Source organism: Pseudophryne corroboree, chromosome 3 (assembly GCF_028390025.1).
Source record: "Pseudophryne corroboree isolate aPseCor3 chromosome 3, aPseCor3.hap2, whole genome shotgun sequence".
Lineage (NCBI taxonomy): Eukaryota > Metazoa > Chordata > Amphibia > Anura > Myobatrachidae > Pseudophryne > Pseudophryne corroboree.
In genome coordinates this window covers 523,565,435-523,583,373 of record NC_086446.1, presented here as the reverse complement: position 1 = coordinate 523,583,373, position 17,939 = coordinate 523,565,435, and the positions used below count along the sequence as shown (strand labels likewise).

Below are 17,939 nucleotides of genomic sequence, written 5' to 3'. Positions count from 1 at the left end.
ATTTCTGGTAGGAGAGGCTTATGGACCCGGCAGTGGACAGGGGATGCAGATTCCAAAAGGCACATGGAAGTTTTGCCTTATAAGGGTAAGGAGTTATTCGGGGATGGTCTCTCGGACCTCGTTTCCACAGCGACAGCTGGGAAGTCAGCATTTTTACCCCATGTTCCCTCACAGCCTAAAAAAGCGCCGTTTTATCAGATACAGTCCTTTCGGACCCAGAAAAACAGGCGAGGAAAAGGCTGCCTTTCTGTCCAGAGGCAGAGGTAGGGGAAAAAGGCTGCAACAAACAGCTAGTTCCCAGGAGCAAAAGTCCTCCCCCGCTTCTTCCAAGTCCGCCGCATGACGGTGGGGCTCCACAGGCGGAGCCAGGTACGGTGGGGGGCCGCCTCCAAAATTTCAGCGATCAGTGGGCTCGCTCACAGGTGGATCCCTGGATCTTTCAAGTAGTATCTCAGGGGTACAAGCTGGAATTCGAGGCGTCTCCCCCCTGCCGTTTCCTCAAATCAGCCTTGCCAGCAACTCCCTCGGACAGGGAGGCTGTGCTAGAGGCAATTCACAAGCTGTATTCCCAGCGCGTGATAGTCAAGGTGCCCCTGCTTCAACAAGGACGGGGTTACTATTCCACACTGTTTGTGGTACCGAAACCGGACGGTTCGGTGAGACCCATTTTAAATTTGAAATCCTTGAACACATACATAAAAAAATTCAAGTTCAAGATGGAATCGCTCAGGGCGGTTATTGCAAGTCTAGACGAGGGGGATTACATGGTATCCCTGGACATCAAGGATGCTTACCTGCATGTCCCCATTTACCATCCTCACCAGGAGTACCTCAGATTTGCGGTACAGAATTGCCATTACCAATTCCAGACGCTGCCGTTTGGTCTGTCCACGGCACCGAGGGTGTTTACCAAGGTAATGGCGGAAATGATGATACTCCTTCGAAAAAAGGGAATTTTAATTATCCCATACTTGGACGATCTCCTAATAAAGGCGAGATCCAAGGAGCAGTTGTTGGTAGGAGTAGCACTATCTCAGGAGGTGCTACACCAGCACGGTTGGATTCTAAATATTCCAAAGTCACAGCTGGTTCCGACGACACGTCTACTGTTCCTGGGAATGATTCTGGACACAGTCCAGAAAAAAAAGTGTTTCTCCCAGAGGAAAAAGCCATGGAGCTGTCGTCTCTAGTCAGAAACCTCCTGAAACCAAAACAGGTGTCGGTGCATCACTGCACGCGAGTCCTGGGAAAGATGGTGGCTTCTTACGAAGCAATTCCTTTCGGCAGGTTCCATGCCAGAATCTTTCAGTGGGACCTGTTGGACCAATGGTCCGGATCGCATCTTCAGATGCATCGGCAAATAACCCTGTCTCCAAGAACCAGGGTGTCTCTGCTGTGGTGGCTGCAGAGTGCTCATCTTCTAGAGGGCCGCAGATTCGGCATACAGGACTGGGTCCTGGTGACCACGGATGCCAGCCTTCGAGGCTGGGGGGCAGTCACACAGGGAAGAAACTTCCAAGGATTATGGTCGAGTCAGGAGACTTCCCTACACATAAATATTCTAGAACTGAGGGCCATTTACAATGCCCTAAGTCAGGCAAAACCCCTGCTTCTACACCAGCCGGTACTGATCCAGTCAGACAACATCACGGCGGTCGCCCATGTAAACCGACAGGGCGGCACAAGAAGCAGGACGGCAATGGCAGAAGCCACAAGGATTCTCCGATGGGCGGAAAATCATGTGCTAGCACTGTCAGCAGTGTTCATTCCGGGAGTGGACAACTGGGAAGCAGACTTCCTCAGCAGGCACGACCTCCACCCGGGAGAGTGGGGACTTCATCCAGAAGTCTTTCAAATGATTGTAAACCAGTGGGAAAAACCACAGGTGGACATGATGGCGTCCCGCCTAAACAAAAAACTAGAGAGATATTGCGCCAGGTCAAGGGACCCTCAGGCGATAGCGGTGGACGCTCTAGTGACACCGTGGGTGTACCAGTCGGTTTATGTGTTCCCTCCTCTGCCTCTCATACCAAAGGTACTGAGAATAATAAGAAAACGAGGAGTAAGGACAATACTCGTGGTTCCGGATTGGCCAAGAAGAGCGTGGTACCCGGAACTTCAAGAGATGATCTCAGAGGACCCATGGCCTCTGCCGCTCAGACAGGACCTGCTGCAGCAGGGGCCCTGTCTGTTCCAAGACTTACCGCGGCTGCGTTTGACGGCATGGCGGTTGAACACCGGATCCTAAAGGAAAAGGGCATTCCGGAGGATGTCATTCCTACGCTGATTAAAGCCAGGAAAGATGTAACCGTAAAGCATTATCACCGCATATGGCGGAAATATGTTGCTTGGTGTGAGGCCAATAAGGCCCCAACAGAGGAATTTCAGCTGGGTCGATTTCTGCACTTCCTACAGGCAGGAGTGACTATGGGCCTAAAATTAGGCTCCATTAAGGTGCAGATATCGGCTCTGTCGATTTTCTTCCAAAAAGAACTAGCTTCACTACCTGAAGTTCAGACATTTGTAAAAGGAGTGCTGCATATTCAGCCCCCTTTTGTGCCTCCAGTGGCACCCTGGGATCTCAACGTGGTGTTGAATTTCCTAAAATCACATTGGTTTGAGCCACTAAAGACCGTGGATCTAAAATATCTCACGTGGAAAGTGGTCATGTTATTGGCCTTGGCTTCGGCCAGGCGTGTATCAGAATTGGCGGCTTTGTCATTTAAAAGCCCTCATCTGATTTTCCATATGGATAGGGCAGAATTGAGGACTCGTCCCCAGTTTCTCCCTAAGGTTGTATCAGCTTTTCACTTGAACCAACCTATTGTAGTGCCTGCGGCTACTAGCGACTTGGAGGATTCCAAGTTGCTGGACGTAGTCAGGGCCTTGAAAATTTATGTTTCCAGGACGGCTGGAGTCAGGAAAACTGACTCGCTATTTATCCTGTATGCACCCAACAAACTGGGTGCTCCTGCTTCTAAGCAGACTATTGCTCGCTGGATTTGTAGCACAATTCAGCTGGCGCATTCTGCGGCTGGACTGCCGCATCCTAAATCAGTTAAAGCCCATTCTACAAGGAAGGTGGGCTCATCTTGGGCGGCTGCCCGAGGGGTCTCGGCTTTACAACTTTGCCGAGCTGCTACTTGGTCAGGGGCAAACACGTTTGCAAAATTCTACAAATTTGATACCCTGGCTGAGGAGGACCTTGAGTTCTCTCATTCGGTGCTGCAGAGTCATCCGCACTCTCCCGCCCGTTTGGGAGCTTTGGTATAATCCCCATGGTCCTTACGGAGTCCCCAGCATCCACTAGGACGTTAGAGAAAATAAGATTTTACTCACCGGTAAATCTATTTCTCGTAGTCCGTAGTGGATGCTGGGCGCCCGTCCCAAGTGCGGATTGTCTGCAATAATTGTACATAGTTATTGTTCACTAACGGGTTATTGTTATGAGCCATCTGTTGAGAGGCTCAGTTATGTTTCATACTGTTAACTGGATATGGTATCACGTGTTATACGGTGTGATTGGTGTGGCTGGTATGAGTCTTACCCGGGATTCAAAATCCTTCCTTATTGTGTCAGCTCTTCCGGGCACAGTATTCTAACTGAGGCTTGGAGGAGGGTCATAGTGGGAGGAGCCAGTGCACACCAGGTAGTCTAAAAGCTTTCTTTTAGTTGTGCCCAGACTCCTGCGGAGCCGCTATTCCCCATGGTCCTTTCGGAGTTCCCAGCATCCACTACGGACTACGAGAAATATATTTACCGGTGAGTAAAATCTTATTTTCTCCTAAGTCCACAGGTTCCACAGGGATCCCACCCTGACGCACCTGATTTGAGGATCTTGCTACTCGCTAACCTCTTCCTTCTTGTACGGAAGGGTGTGCATGTGTGTTCTTCTCGCCTGATTAGGGTTCTACATGATGCTCCAGCCTAGATGCTTTGGAATCCAACTGATTTGCCTGAGCCAGTGGGTGGGGATATATGGACGGTCCCGTTGCATCCTGGGAGGCCAGAAAGCGTGTGATCATTTGGTGCCAATCTGCTGTCGTTTCATCATATCCCATTGTTATCCTGTGGAACCTGTGGACTTAGGAGAAATACCGTTATCAACGGTAAGTTCTTACCATAACGTATATATTTTGCCTCATTCTGGGGTCCATTTATTATTTATTGGGTTTTAGACCCAATAAATACAATTTCTCATAGCGGCTATTCATGCCACTTACAAAATCTTTACCGCCTAGATTTATTACAAATCAGGTAGGGACAGTGGCCCTGATAGGAGCCATTCGCTGTGATGTGTAAAGTAAAGTGATCACTGATTATGCTGCAGAAGCCTGTGTGGCCTACAGCGCATATGCGGTCATCAGACAACGCATGCGCGAGTGGCTATTACCAGGGAGAGATGCCGCAAAATGTGTTTCATAAATATTCCCCTCTGAGGCCTTAAGTGTACTTGCATAATCAAGCTACTTTTACTTACATTTTTTGCCTGTCATTCTCCTAGATTGGAACACAGAACAGCCTGGAGCTGCTTGATGATCCAAAGGCAAAAGCAGTGGATGAGATTGCAGCCAAGCTTGGCATAAGAAAGGCAAGGAAAAATATGTGTGTAGTGGAAAATACAACTATGGTAACATTCTGTGCAGATTATTCTGGTGGCAAAGCCTTCTATTACATTTTATTGAATCTTTGGGTGTGGTGAATACACACATTAAAATAGACACACAGGAAAGGAGTGCGATGGGTTTTGGAGCCAGTACACATTTTATAATATTTCCTGGTATTTGCTACTAAGAGTGGGTGTGTGCTTATTAAACCTTTTAACGTTGCAAAAAACTACATTGGTGTTCTTTAAAAAGTCCAACTAAAGCAATTTAAAAAGCAGAAAATGTCCAACTTGGATAAGCAATTTTAGGTTGGAACATTATTTTATCAATATACTATAGCATTATCAGGTTTGACGGTTTTTTTTTTTACTGAATTTAGTTATATATCTAGTTGGAGGGACCAGGGTTTGGAAATTTTCAGTTTGATATTTTGGCTACTGTCCCTCATGTTTTATTGTTCAGGTTTCATATCATAGTGTTCCCCTAGTATTTCATGTACTGTATTTCCAATTTTTTATGTTCATCAGTGTAGTTTTAGTTCAGTACATATGGTGAGCACCTGTTTGATATTATATTATGCATACATGTATGATGTGATATTGGTCATTATTGTAGAAATAAGGGTTGCTTTAATATTCACTCAACAGTATAAGCAGTGGATTTGGAGGCTATTTACACTACATTATATTTGCAAGAATAACCAAGTAAATTTTTATATAAAAGCTATGAATACCATGTCTTGGAAATCACAGCAGATCTTAAGTACATATGAGAACCTACTTGAGATAAACTCCGTGTCTGTTTGATTGTTTCAGCTTGGCTGGATATTCACAGATCTGGTTTCAGAAGACACCAGGAAAGGTACTGTCCGGTACAGTAGGAACAAAGTAAGTGTAAATTGAATGCTATTGTCCAGATACTATATTCATTTCTGTAATTATGCAATTTTTAGCAAGTTTCTTTCTTCCCAAGGATGCATATTTCTTGAGTTCAGAAGAATGTATCACAGCTGGTTTCTTCCAGAACCAGCACCCGAACCAATGCCGCCTCTCACCGGATGGAGACTTTGGCTCTAAATTTGTAACAGTGGTGGCCACAGGTAAGTAGAAACCTTTGGGACTGTAAAATTATCCAGACTGGGCCTTTTTTATTCTGACTTCAATCCACCTGCTTGTTCTTTTTAAAACATTAATTGAAGTTAAAATGTGTTATATTTCTGTACACAAATTATCCATATAAGGATATGCCATTTTGAGCAGGAAATAAAAATATAAATGATTTCTTACATAGCAGTGATCCATGTTGAGTGTACAGCTTCTTATGAAATTGGTCGAATACTGCAGTTTATAGTATGTGTCACCAAAACAACTGTGGTACCAGACATTGTGTTTACGTAAATAGGATTAAAATTGGGGATAGTAGAAAATAGTCAAAAGATAATTGTGCTAACAAGTGACATTAAAGTCAGAAATAATTTGGCCATTTTTGTCACCTGTATGTGTGGGCACAAAAAACAACAATCCTGTCACAGTACCCTCAGGGTGAGTGTCAAGACCCTGTACAGATTAGTTTCACCCAGAGATGAGCCACTCGGATGTTGTATCAAAATTAAATTTGCTTAGTGTCTTTTTTGAAGTCCTCTCATCATTCTCTCCATTATTTGATCAATATTTAAAAGTATGTAAGTTTTTTTTTGTTGTTAAAACAATTAGATAATCTCTACCCATGGTATCTGCATTGTTCTTTTGTCTCTAGCTACTGTATGTGACTCCAGGTTTTTATTCACTGTACATGCTTAACATGCTCAAATAATTATCAGTATTCAATCTACTTGTATGTTCCCTACAGTTTACCCAAGTTTTTTGTGGGCCTACTTATATGTTCCCTATATTTTACATAGGTTACGTTGTCCTGTCCTTTGCTTAGATTAACTTCTAAGTGAGTGGTTACTAATAACTGTGCAAAATGGGCTGTGTATGGTATCAGAGTACCTTCACTTACACATTTATTTATTTTGTTACCCAACACCTGGTGAGACATCCTGTGGTTCTATATCCGAGAACTACTTTATGTAAAATCCTTTGCTTCCCTATTACATTGAATGATATAGACCTTACCATCATAGTGCAGGAAATAACTTTTCAGTTGTGAACCAGTTAAGCCCCTTTCACATCTCCAATGCCGTATCCCACCCAGGAATTGGAAACGGGTACTTCCCGGGTGGTATCCGGCATTGGACCCTAACAGCAGGCTTACTGACCCGGCAATTTGCCGGGTTGGTTGCCATAGCGACGGGAGGCGGAGCCGGCAGCGGGGGAGGGCGGGCGAAAGTGGTGCTGGGAGATGAGCTCCTCTCTGCGTCACCTCTCCATATGTAGTGAACGTGTCCTGGGTCGCATCGACCCGGTAAACCGTTCACACTGCCACTGAACCGATATTCAACCCGGGAATAACCCTTCTTATAACCCGAGTTGAATTTCCGGGCCAGGAGACCCGGGAATTCTCCATGGCTCCTTTCACATTGCACAGTGACCCGTGTCGTTTAGCTGGGTCGATACTGGGTTATTTTTGCGATGTGAAATGGGTATTAATGAACTCTTTGCAGTGTTTCACTTGTATCGATCAGTCTGTCATAAGGTGTGCAGTATGTTACAGGCGGTATAGCCTGTGTTTTTCTTGTTTGTCACCCATGTGTCTCAAATATTAGAGCCAATCTCGCTAATCCAATGTCCTATTCAGAATTAGCACTACAAAGTTACCCCAAAATTACTTTAATGTGATTGGCAATAACATTAACTCCATGTTCATCTTGTAGCAAAGTTAGCTACACCACCATGGTTCTGTCATCCAGTGTATTATGAGGAAAAACACACTATTGCTAACAAAATCCCTCTCTGCGAACAATAACATGCTAGTGCTGGCAGATGCCTGTAACAGTCTAAGCTTTTTTAACCTACGTGCATGTTGTCATGGATATTATGCGCCAACATTATTTGCATTGGCTGTTTACCTTGCCAATTCAGGCATGTCATTAGCTTGGTGCTGGAGAATTTAAAGTGCCATGCCTATGGTAGTTGTTTCCCTGACCTCAGGTATACTGTAGTGACAGGGGAAGACCTGTATAGTGCTCCACTTTATTGGTGTCGTAGGTTGTTTAGTTACAACCGTGATATTTTTACAATTGCATAAGCTGTAAAAAAAAAAAAATATTAGTTCCAGTAAACTGAAAATTATTTGAGTTAGCTGGTGGTATTAGATGGCTGGCTTTTACTGCTAAAACATGTTAGAGCAGGGAGATTATTAGATTCACAACTATTTAAATTAGTATGTGGCATATGTAAAGTGTTATAGGTTAGGTAAACAGCACATATAGACTTATTAGGTGGCCAATAGCCATGATCATAACCTAATTCAATTTGTATGTAAAATATTCAACAGTTAATGTTAACTGATTTAAATGACAAACTTGGAACTCAAACATTTACTGACTCAAGTATGAATACCTCATTAAATATAAACATTATTTCTCTAACGTCCTAGTGGATGCTGGGGACTCCGTAAGGACCATGGGGAATAGACGGGCTCCGCAGGAGACTGGGCACTCTAAGAAAGATTTAGTACTACTGGTGTGCACTGGCTCCTCCCTCTATGCCCCTCCTCCAGACCTCAGTTAGAATCTGTGCCCGGCCAGAGCTGGGTGCTTTTAGTGAGCTCTCCTGAGCTTGCTAATAAGAAAGTATTTTAGTTAGGTTTTTTATTTTCAGAGAGCTTCTGCTGGCAACAGACTCTACGTGGGACTGAGGGGAGAGAAGCAAACCTACTAACTGCGGCTAGGTTGCGCTTGATATGGTTACTGGACACCATTAGCTCCAGAGGGTTCGAACACAGGATCTAAACCTTGTTCGTCCGTTCCCGGAGCCGCGCCGCCGTCCCCCTCGCAGAGCCAGAAGACAGAAGCCGGCAGAAGCAAGAAGACATCGAAATCGGCGGCAGAAGACTCCTGTCTTTACATGAGGTAGCGCACAGCACTGCAGATGTGCGCCATTGCTCCCACACTACCCGCACACTCCGGTCACTGTAGGGTGCAGGGCGCAGGGGGGGGCGCCCTGGGCAGCAATTATGATACCTCTTGGCAAAAAGGCACATATATACAGCTGGGCACTGTATATATGTACGAGCCCCGCCATTATTTTTACACAGAAGCGGGACAGAAGCCCGCCGCTGAGGGGGCGGGGCCTTCTTCCTCAGCACTCACCAGCGCCATTTTCTCTCCACAGCTCCACTGAAAGGAAGCTCCCCAGGCTCTCCCCTGCAGTCTCAAGGTAGAAAAAGGGTAAAAAAGAGAGGGGGGGCACATAAATTTAGGCGCATTTTTCATTATACAGCAGCTACTGGGTAAACACTAAGTTACTGTGTAATCCCTGGGTTATATAGCGCTGGGGTGTGTGCTGGCATACTCTCTCTCTGTCTCCCCAAAAGGCCTTGTTTGGGTCCTGTCCTCATTTAGAGCATCCCCTGTGTGTGTGCGGTGTGTCGGTACGTTTGTGTCAACATGTTTGACGAGGAAGGGTACGTGGAGGCAGAACAGGTGCAAATGAATGTGGTGTCGGTGCCGACACCTGATTGGATGGATATGTGGAAGGTGTTAAATGATAACGTAAACTCCTTGCATAAAAGGTTGGATAAAGCTGATGTCTTGGGACAGTCAGGGTCTCAGCCCATGTCTGATCCTACAGCTCAGAGGCCGTCAGGGTCTCAAAAGCGCCCACTATCCCAGATTGTTGACACAGATATCGACACGGATTCTGACTCCAGTGTCGATGGCGATGATGCAAAGTTGCAGCCTAAAATGGCTAAAGCCATCCGCTACATGATTATAGCAATGAAGGATGTATTGCACATATCGGAGGAAAACCCTGTCCCTGACAAGAGGGTTTATATGTTTGGGGAAAAAAGCAAGTAGTGACTTTTCCCCCTTCACATGAATTAAACGAATTATGTGAAAAAGCGTGGGATTCTCCTGATAGGAAAGTACTGATTTCCAAAAGATTACATATGGCGTATCCTTTCCCGCCAACGGACAGGTTACGCTGGGAATCCTCCCCTAGGGTAGACAAAGCGTTGACGCGCTTATCTAAGAAGGTGGCCCTGCCGTCACAGGATACGGACGCCCTAAAGGATCCTGCGGATAGGAAGCAGAAAGGTATCCTGAAGTCTGTTTATACACATTCTGGTACTTTACTGAGGCCAGCAATTGCTTCGGCCTGGATGTGTAGTGCTGTAGCAGCATGGACAGATACTCTGTCTGAGGAGATAGATACACTGGACAGGGAGACTATTTTACTGACCCTAGGACATATCAAAGACGCTGTCCTATATATGAGGGATGCCCAGAGGGACATTTGCCTGTTTGGGCTCTAGAATAAACGCAATGTCGATTTCTGCCAGAAGGGTCCTGTAGACTCGGCAATGGACAGGTGATGCCGACTCTAAAAAACACATGGAGGTTTTACCTTACAAGGGTGAGGAATTGTTTGGGGACGGTCTCTCAGACCTAGTTTCCACAGCTACGGCTGGGAAGTCAAATTTTTTACCATATATTCCCTCACAGCCAAAGAAAGCACCGTATTACCAAATGCAGTCCTTTCGTTCACAAAAAAGCAAGAAAGTCAGAGGTGCATCCTTTCTTGCCAGAGGCAGGGGTAGAGGAAAGAAGCTGCACCATGCAGCTAGTTCCCAGGAACAAAAGTCCTCCCCGGCTTCCACTAAATCCACCGCATGACGCTGGGGCTCCACAGGCGGAGCCAGGAGCGGTGGGGGCGCGTCTCCGAAATTTTAGCCATCAGTGGGTTCGCTCACGGGTGGATCCTTGGGTTATACAAATTGTGTCTCAGGGATACAAGCTGGAATTCGAAGTGACGCCACCTCACCGTTACCTAAAATCGGCCCTGCCAGCTTCCCCCATGGAAAGGGAGGTAGTGTTAGCGGCGATTCGCAAGTTATATCTCGAGCAGGTGGTAGTAAAGGTTCCCCTCCTTCAACAGGGAAGGGGTTACTATTCCACTATGTTTGTGGTACCGAAACCGGACGGTTCGGTCAGGCCCATTTTGTTTTTAAAATCCCTGAACATTTATCTGAAGAAATTCAAGTTCAAAATGGAATCGCTCAGAGCGGTCATTGCAAGCCTGGAAGAGGGGGATTTTATGGTGTCTCTGGACAGCAAGGATGCTTACTTGCATGTCCCCATTTATCCACCTCATCAGTAGTACCTCAGGTTTGTGGTATAGGACTGTCATTACCAATTCCAGACGTTGCCGTTTGGCCTGTCCACGGCACCGAGAATATTTACCAAGGTAATGGCGGAGATGATGGTGCTCCTTCGAAAGCAAGGAGTTACAATTATCCCATACTTGGATGATCTCCTCATAAAGGCGAGGTCCAGGGAGCAGTTGCTGATCAGCGTAGCACACTCTCAGGAAGTGTTGCGACAGCACGGCTGGATTCTGAATATTCCAAAGTCGCAGCTGATTCCTACGACGCGTCTGCCCTTCCTGGGCATGATTCTGGATACAGACCAGAAGGTGTTTCTCCCGGAGGAGAAGGCTCTGGAGCTCGTGACTCTGGTCAGAGACCTCCTAAAAAACTAAAACAGGTATCGGTGCATCACTGCACGCGAGTCCTGGGAAAGATGGTGGCGTCATACGAAGCCATTCCCTTCGGCAGGTTCCATGCGAGGATCTTTCAGTGGGATCTGTTGGACAAGTGGTCCAGATCGCATCTTGAGATGCATCGGCTGATCACCCTATCCCCCAGGGCCAGGGTGTCTCTTCTGTGGTGGCTGCAGAGTGCTCACCTTCTCAAGGGCCGCAGGTTCGGCATACAGGACTGGGTCCTGGTGACCACGGATGCAAACCTCCGAGGATGGGGGGCAGTCACTCAGGGAAGAAACTTCCAAGGGCTGTGGTCAAGTCAGGAGACTTGTCTGCACATCAATATCCTGGAACTAAGGGCCATATACAACGCCCTGAGTCAAGCGGAGCCTCTGCTTCGAAACCAACCAGTGCTGATTCAGTCAGACAACATCACTGCAGTGGCCCATGTAAACCGCCAGGGCGGCACAAGAAGCAGGGTGGCAATGGCGGAAGCCACCAGGATTCTTCGGTGGGCGGAGAATCACGTGCAAGCACTGTCAGCAGTGTTCATTCTGGGAATGGACAACTGGGAAGCAGACTTCCTCAGCAGACATGACCTCCACCCGGGAGAGTGGGGACTTCATCAGGAAGTCTTCACGCAGATTGCAAATCGATGGGAACTGCCACAGGTGGACATGATGGCGTCCCGCCTCAACAGAAAGCTAAAAAGGTATTGCGCCAGGTCAAGGGACCCTCAGGCGATAGCTGTGGACGCACTAGTAACACCGTGGGTGTTCCAGTCGGTCTATGTGTTTCCTCCTCTTCCTCTCATACCCAAGGTGCTGAGGATCGTAAGAAAAAGAGGAGTGAGAACAATACTCATTGTTCCGGATTGGCCAAGAAGGACTTGGTACCCGGAACTGCAAGAAATGCTCACAGAGGACCCATGGCCTCTGCCTCTCAGACAGGACCTGTTGCAACAAGGGCCCTGTCTGTTCCAAGACTTACCGCGGCTGCGTTTGACGGCATGGCGGTTGAACGCCGGATCCTAGCGGAAAAAGGCATTCCGGATGAAGTTATTCCTACGCTGATATAGGCTAGGAAGGACGTGACAGCAAAGCATTATCACCGTATATGGCGAAAATATGTTGCTTGGTGTGAGGCCAGGAAGGCCCCTACAGAGGAATTCCAGCTGGGCCGATTCCTGCACTTCCTACAGTCAGGAGTGACTATGGGCCTAAAATTAGGGTCCATAAAGGTCCAGATTTTGGCCCTATCCATTTTCTTTCAAAAAGAACTGGCTTCACTTCCTGAGGTTCAGACGTTTGTTAAGGGAGTGCTGCATATTCAGCCCCCTTTTGTGCCACCAGTGGCACCTTGGGATCCCACTGGTTTGAGCCACTTAAGACTGTGGAGCTAAAGTATCTCACATGGAAAGTGGTCATGCTGTTGGCCTTAGCTTCGGCTAGGCGTGTGTCAGAATTGGCGGCTTTGTCATGTAAAAGCCCCTATCTGGTTTTCCATATGGACAGGGCAGAATTGCGGACTCGTCCGCAATTTCTGCCAAAGGTGGTGTCATCTTTTCATTTGAACCAACCTATTGTGGTGCCTGCGGCTACTCGGGACTTGGAGGATTCTAAGTTGCTGGACGTAGTCAGGGCTTTGAAGATTTATGTAACCAGAACGGCTGGAGTCAGGAAGACTGACTCGCTGTTTATCCTGTATGCATCCATCAAGCTGGGTGCTCCTGCTTCAAAGCAAACTATTGCTCGCTGGATCTGTAACACGATTCAGCAGGCTCATTCTGCGGCTGGATTGCCGCATCCAAAATCAGTGAAAGCCCATTCCACAAGGAAGGTGGGCTCTTCTTGGGCGGCTGCCCGAGGGGTCTCGGCATTACAGCTTTGCCGAGCTGCTACTTGGTCGGGTTCAAACACATTTGCAAAATTCTACAAGTTTGATACCCTGGCTGAGGAGGACCTTGTGTTTGCCCTTTCGGTGCTGCAGAGTCATCCGCACTCTCCCGCCCGTTTGGGTGCTTTGGTATAATCCCCATGGTCCTTACGGAGTCCCCAGCATCCACTAGGACGTTAGAGAAAATAAGATTTTACTCACCGGTAAATCTATTTCTCGTAGTCCGTAGTGGATGCTGGGCGCCCGTCCCAAGTGCGGACTTTCTGTAATACGTGTATATAGTTATTGCTTAATAAAGGGTTATGTTATGTTGGCATCCATTGGTTGATGCTCTGTTGTTTGTTCATACTGTTAACTGGGTAAGTTTATCACAAGTTATACGGTGTGATTGGTGTGGCTGGTATGAGTCTTACCCTGGATTCCAAAATCCTTTCCTTGTAATGTCGGCTCTTCCGGGCACAGTTTCCTTAACTGAGGTCTGGAGGAGGGGCATAGAGGGAGGAGCCAGTGCACACCAGTAGTACTAAATCTTTCTTAGAGTGCCCAGTCTCCTGCGGAGCCCGTCTATTCCCCATGGTCCTTACGGAGTCCCCAGCATCCACTACGGACTACGAGAAATAGATTTACCGGTGAGTTAAATCTTATTTTATCATACGTCCTAGAGGATGCTGGGGTCCACTTCAATACCATGGGGTATAGACGGTTCCGCAGGAGCCATGGGCACTTTAAGACTTTTCAAGGGTGTGAACTGGCTACTCCCTCTATGCCCCTCCTCCAGACCTCAGTTTTAGAAATGTGCCCAGGCAGACTGGATGCACTCCAGAGGAGCTCTACTGAGTTTCTCTGAAAAGACTTATGTTAGGTTTTTTATTTTCAGGGAGAACTGCTGGCAACAGTCTCCCCGCTTCGTGGGACTGTTGGGGCAGAAGTAGGAACCAACTTCCTAAAGAGTTTCATGGCTCTGCTTCTGGCTGACAGGACACCATTAGCTCCTGAAGGGAACTGAACGCTAGCCGTGCCTAGATGCTCACTCCCACAGCACGCCATCACCCCCCCTCACAGAGCCAGAAGTCAGAAGACAGGTGAGTGTTAGAAGAGAGATCTTCAATCAAGGTGACGGCTAAAGGTACCTCGCGGCTGGCGGGAGCGCATCGCGCCATGTTGCCCACACATACACAGGCAGTGTGGGGGGGGGGGGGGGGATGCCCTGGCCAGCATGAAACCTATTGAAACTGGCATAAATAAGGGGCATAAGTTGCTGAGGCCAGTATAAAAAATTACCTCATAAAAGCTGAGGAGAAACACGCCATTGAAGAGTGGAGCTTCCTCCTCAGTCAGGCAGCACACTGCTCAGCGCCATTTTCTCTCCTTCCAGGCTGCAGAGAAGAACGCTGGTCCTCCTCCACTTCTGAACAAGTATCAGGGTGCAAAACGGGGGGCCACAGTGAATTTGGTGCTATATAATTGTGTGATTAACATTATAAAAGCGCTGCATGTCAGTGGGCATTTTGTGTTCACAGATATTGTGTTACTGGCGCTGGGTTGTGAACTGGCAAATCCTGTGTCCCTCTGACAGATTTTACTGTGGGTCTGTCCCCTATAAGTCCCGGAGTGTCTGTGGTGTGGTTGTCCACGTGTGTGACATGTCTGGGGCAGGGAACTCTTCCTCTGTGGGAGACATGTTAGGGACACAGAGGTGTAATATGACGCCAAAAGCCTGACTGGGTGAAAGGTTACATGATAGTGTGAATCATATCAGTAAGAGGTTGGATTGAATCTCATGCAGAAAACTGAAAATAATCTGTTGAAGATGTGATTTTTATTAGTTCTGCCTTTCATCCACAGGGACCCCTCTGGGTCACATACAAATTTGCACAAGTAGTACAAACTGATACCGACACGGACTTTGATTCCTGTGTCGACACTAGTGATTCCAGGGGAATAGGTCCTAAGTTACAAAAAGCATCCAAAACATGTTTTAGCTATAAAGGAGGTGTTAGAAGTTACGAAGCCCCCTCTTTTACCACAAGGAGAGGGTTTACTTTACTAAAGAAGTAATGTAATTTTCTCTAACGTCCTAGTGGATGCTGGGGACTCTGTAAGGACCATGGGGAATAGACGGGCTCCGCAGGAGACTGGGCACTCTAAGAAAGAATTAGGACTACTGGTGTGCACTGGCTCCTCCCTCTATGCCCCTCCTCCAGACCTCAGTTAGAATCTGTGCCCGGAAGGAGCTGGGTGCATTTTAGTGAGCTCTCCTGAGCTTGCTAATAAGAAAGCAAGAAGACATCAAAATCGGCGGCAGAAGACTCCTGTCTTCAGATAAGGTAGCGCACAGCACTGCAGCTGTGCGCCATTGCGCCCACACTAACCCACACACTCCGGGCGCAGGGGGGCGCGCCCTGGGCTGCAATTGAGTACCTCCTGGCAAATAGAGCATATATACAGCTGGGCACTGTATATATGCACGAGCCCCCTCCATTATTTTTCACAAAATCGCGGGACAGAAGCCCGCCGCTGAGGGTGCGGGGCTTCTTCCCCAGCACTCACCAGCGCCATTTTCTCTCCACAGCTCCGCTGAGAGGAAGCTCCCCAGGCTCTCCCCTGCAGAATCACGGTAGAAAGAGGGTGAAAAGAGAGGGGGGGCACATGAATTTAGCGCAAATTCACCAATACAGCAGCTACTGGGTAAACACTAAGTTACTGTGTGATTCCTGGGTCATATAGCGCTGGGGTGTGTGCTGGCATACTCTCTCTCTGTCTCTCCAAAAGGCCTTGTGGGGATTCTGTCCTCAAATAGAGCATCCCCTGTGTGTGTGGTGTGTCGGTACGATTGTGTCGACATGTTTGACGAGGAAGGCTATGTGGAAGCAGAGCAGGTGCAGTTGAATGTGGTGTCTCCGCCGACGGCGCTGACACCTGATTGGATGGATATGTGGAAGGTGTTAAATGATAATGTAAACTCCTTGCATAAAAGGTTGGATAAAGCTGAAGCCTTGGGACAGTCATGGTCTCAACCCATGCCTGATCCTACAGCGCATAGGCCGTCAGAGTCTCAGAAGCGCCCACTATCCCAAATTGTTGACACAGATATCGACACGGATTCTGACTCCAGTGTCGATGGCGATGATGCGAAGCTGCAGCCTAAAATGGCTAAAGCCATCCGATACATGATTATAGCAATGAAGGATGTATTGCACATTTCAGAGGTAAACCCTGTCCCTGACAAGAGGGTTTATATGTTTGGGGAAAAAAGGCAAGAAGTGGCTTTTCCCCCTTCACATGAGTTAAATGAGTTATGTGAAAAAGCGTGGGATTCTCCTGATAGGAAAGTGCAGATTCCCAAACGGTTACTTATGGCGTATCCTTTCCCGCCAACGGACAGGTTACGCTGGGAGTCATCCCCTAGGGTAGACAAAGCTTTGACACGCTTATCTAAGAAGGTGGCCCTGCCGTCACAGGATACGGCCTCCCTTAAGGATCCTGCGGATAGGAAGCAGGAAGGTATCCTGAAGTCTGTTTATACACATTCCGGTACCATACTGAGGCCAGCAATTGCGTCGGCCTGGATGTGTAGTGCTGTAGCAGCATGGACAGATACTCTGTCTGAGGAACTGGATACCTTGGACAAGGATACTATTTTACTGACCCTGGGGCATATAAAAGACGCTGTCCTATATATGAGGGATGCCCAGAGGGACATTTGCCTACTAGGCTCTAGAATAAATGCAATGTCAATTTCTGCCAGAAGGGTCCTGTGGACTCGGCAATGGACAGGTGATGCCGACTCAAAAAAGCACATGGAGTTTTTACCTTATAAGGGTGAGGAATTGTTTGGGGACGGTCTCTCAGACCTAGTTTCGACAGCTACGGCTGGAAAGTCAAATTTTTTGCCATATATTCCCTCACAGCCTAAGAAAGCACCGTATTACCAAATGCAGTCCTTTCGATCACAAAAAGGCGAGAAAGTCAGAGGTGCGTCCTTTCTTGCCAGAGGCAGGGGTAGAGGAAAGAAGCTGCACAATACAGATAGTTCCCAGGAACAGAAGTCCTCCCCGGCTTCCACTAAATCCACCGCATGACGCTGGGGCTCCACAGGTGGAGCCGGGAGCGGTGGGGGCGCGTCTCCGAAATTTCAGCCACCAGTGGGTTCGCTCACAGGTGGATCCCTGGGCTTTACAGATTGTGTCTCAGGGATACAAGCTGGAATTCGAAGTGATGCCCCCTCACCGTTACCTCAAATCGGCCCTGCCAACTTCCCCCATAGAAAGGGAGGTAGTGTTAGCGGCAATTCACAAGTTATATCTCCAGCAGGTGGTGGTAAAGGTTCCCCTCCTTCAACAGGGAAGGGGTTACTATTCCACAATGTTTGTGGTACCGAAACCGGACGGTTCGGTCAGACCCATTTTGAATTTAAAGTCCCTGAACATTTATCTGAAAAGGTTCAAGTTCAAGATGGAGTCGCTCAGAGTGGTCATTGCAAGCCTGGAAGAGGGGGATTTTATGGTGTCTCTGGACATAAAGGATGCTTACCTGCATGTCCCCATTTATCCACCTCATCAGGAGTACCTCAGATTTGTGGTACAGGACTGTCATTACCAATTCCAGACGTTGCCGTTTGGTCTGTCCACGGCACCGAGAATATTTACCAAGGTAATGGCGGAAATGATGGTGCTCCTACGAAGGCAAGGAGTCACAATTATCCCATACTTGGACGATCTCCAGAGAGCAGTTGCTGATCAGCGTAGCACACTCTCAGGAAGTGTTGCGACAGCACGGCTGGATT

At 47.6% G+C, this 17,939-nt stretch overlaps 1 protein-coding gene across 1 annotated transcript in view; it reads left to right on the top strand.

Moving 5' to 3' along the window:
• Positions 1–17,939, top strand: part of NPLOC4 (NPL4 homolog, ubiquitin recognition factor) — a 234,289-nt gene that overhangs the window by 92,730 nt on the left and 123,620 nt on the right. The window contains exons 9-11 of the mRNA XM_063961125.1: positions 4,505–4,591; positions 5,423–5,494; positions 5,580–5,706. Of these exons, the coding sequence (XP_063817195.1) occupies positions 4,505–4,591; positions 5,423–5,494; positions 5,580–5,706 (286 nt within the window). The remainder of the gene's footprint in view (positions 1–4,504; positions 4,592–5,422; positions 5,495–5,579; positions 5,707–17,939) is intronic.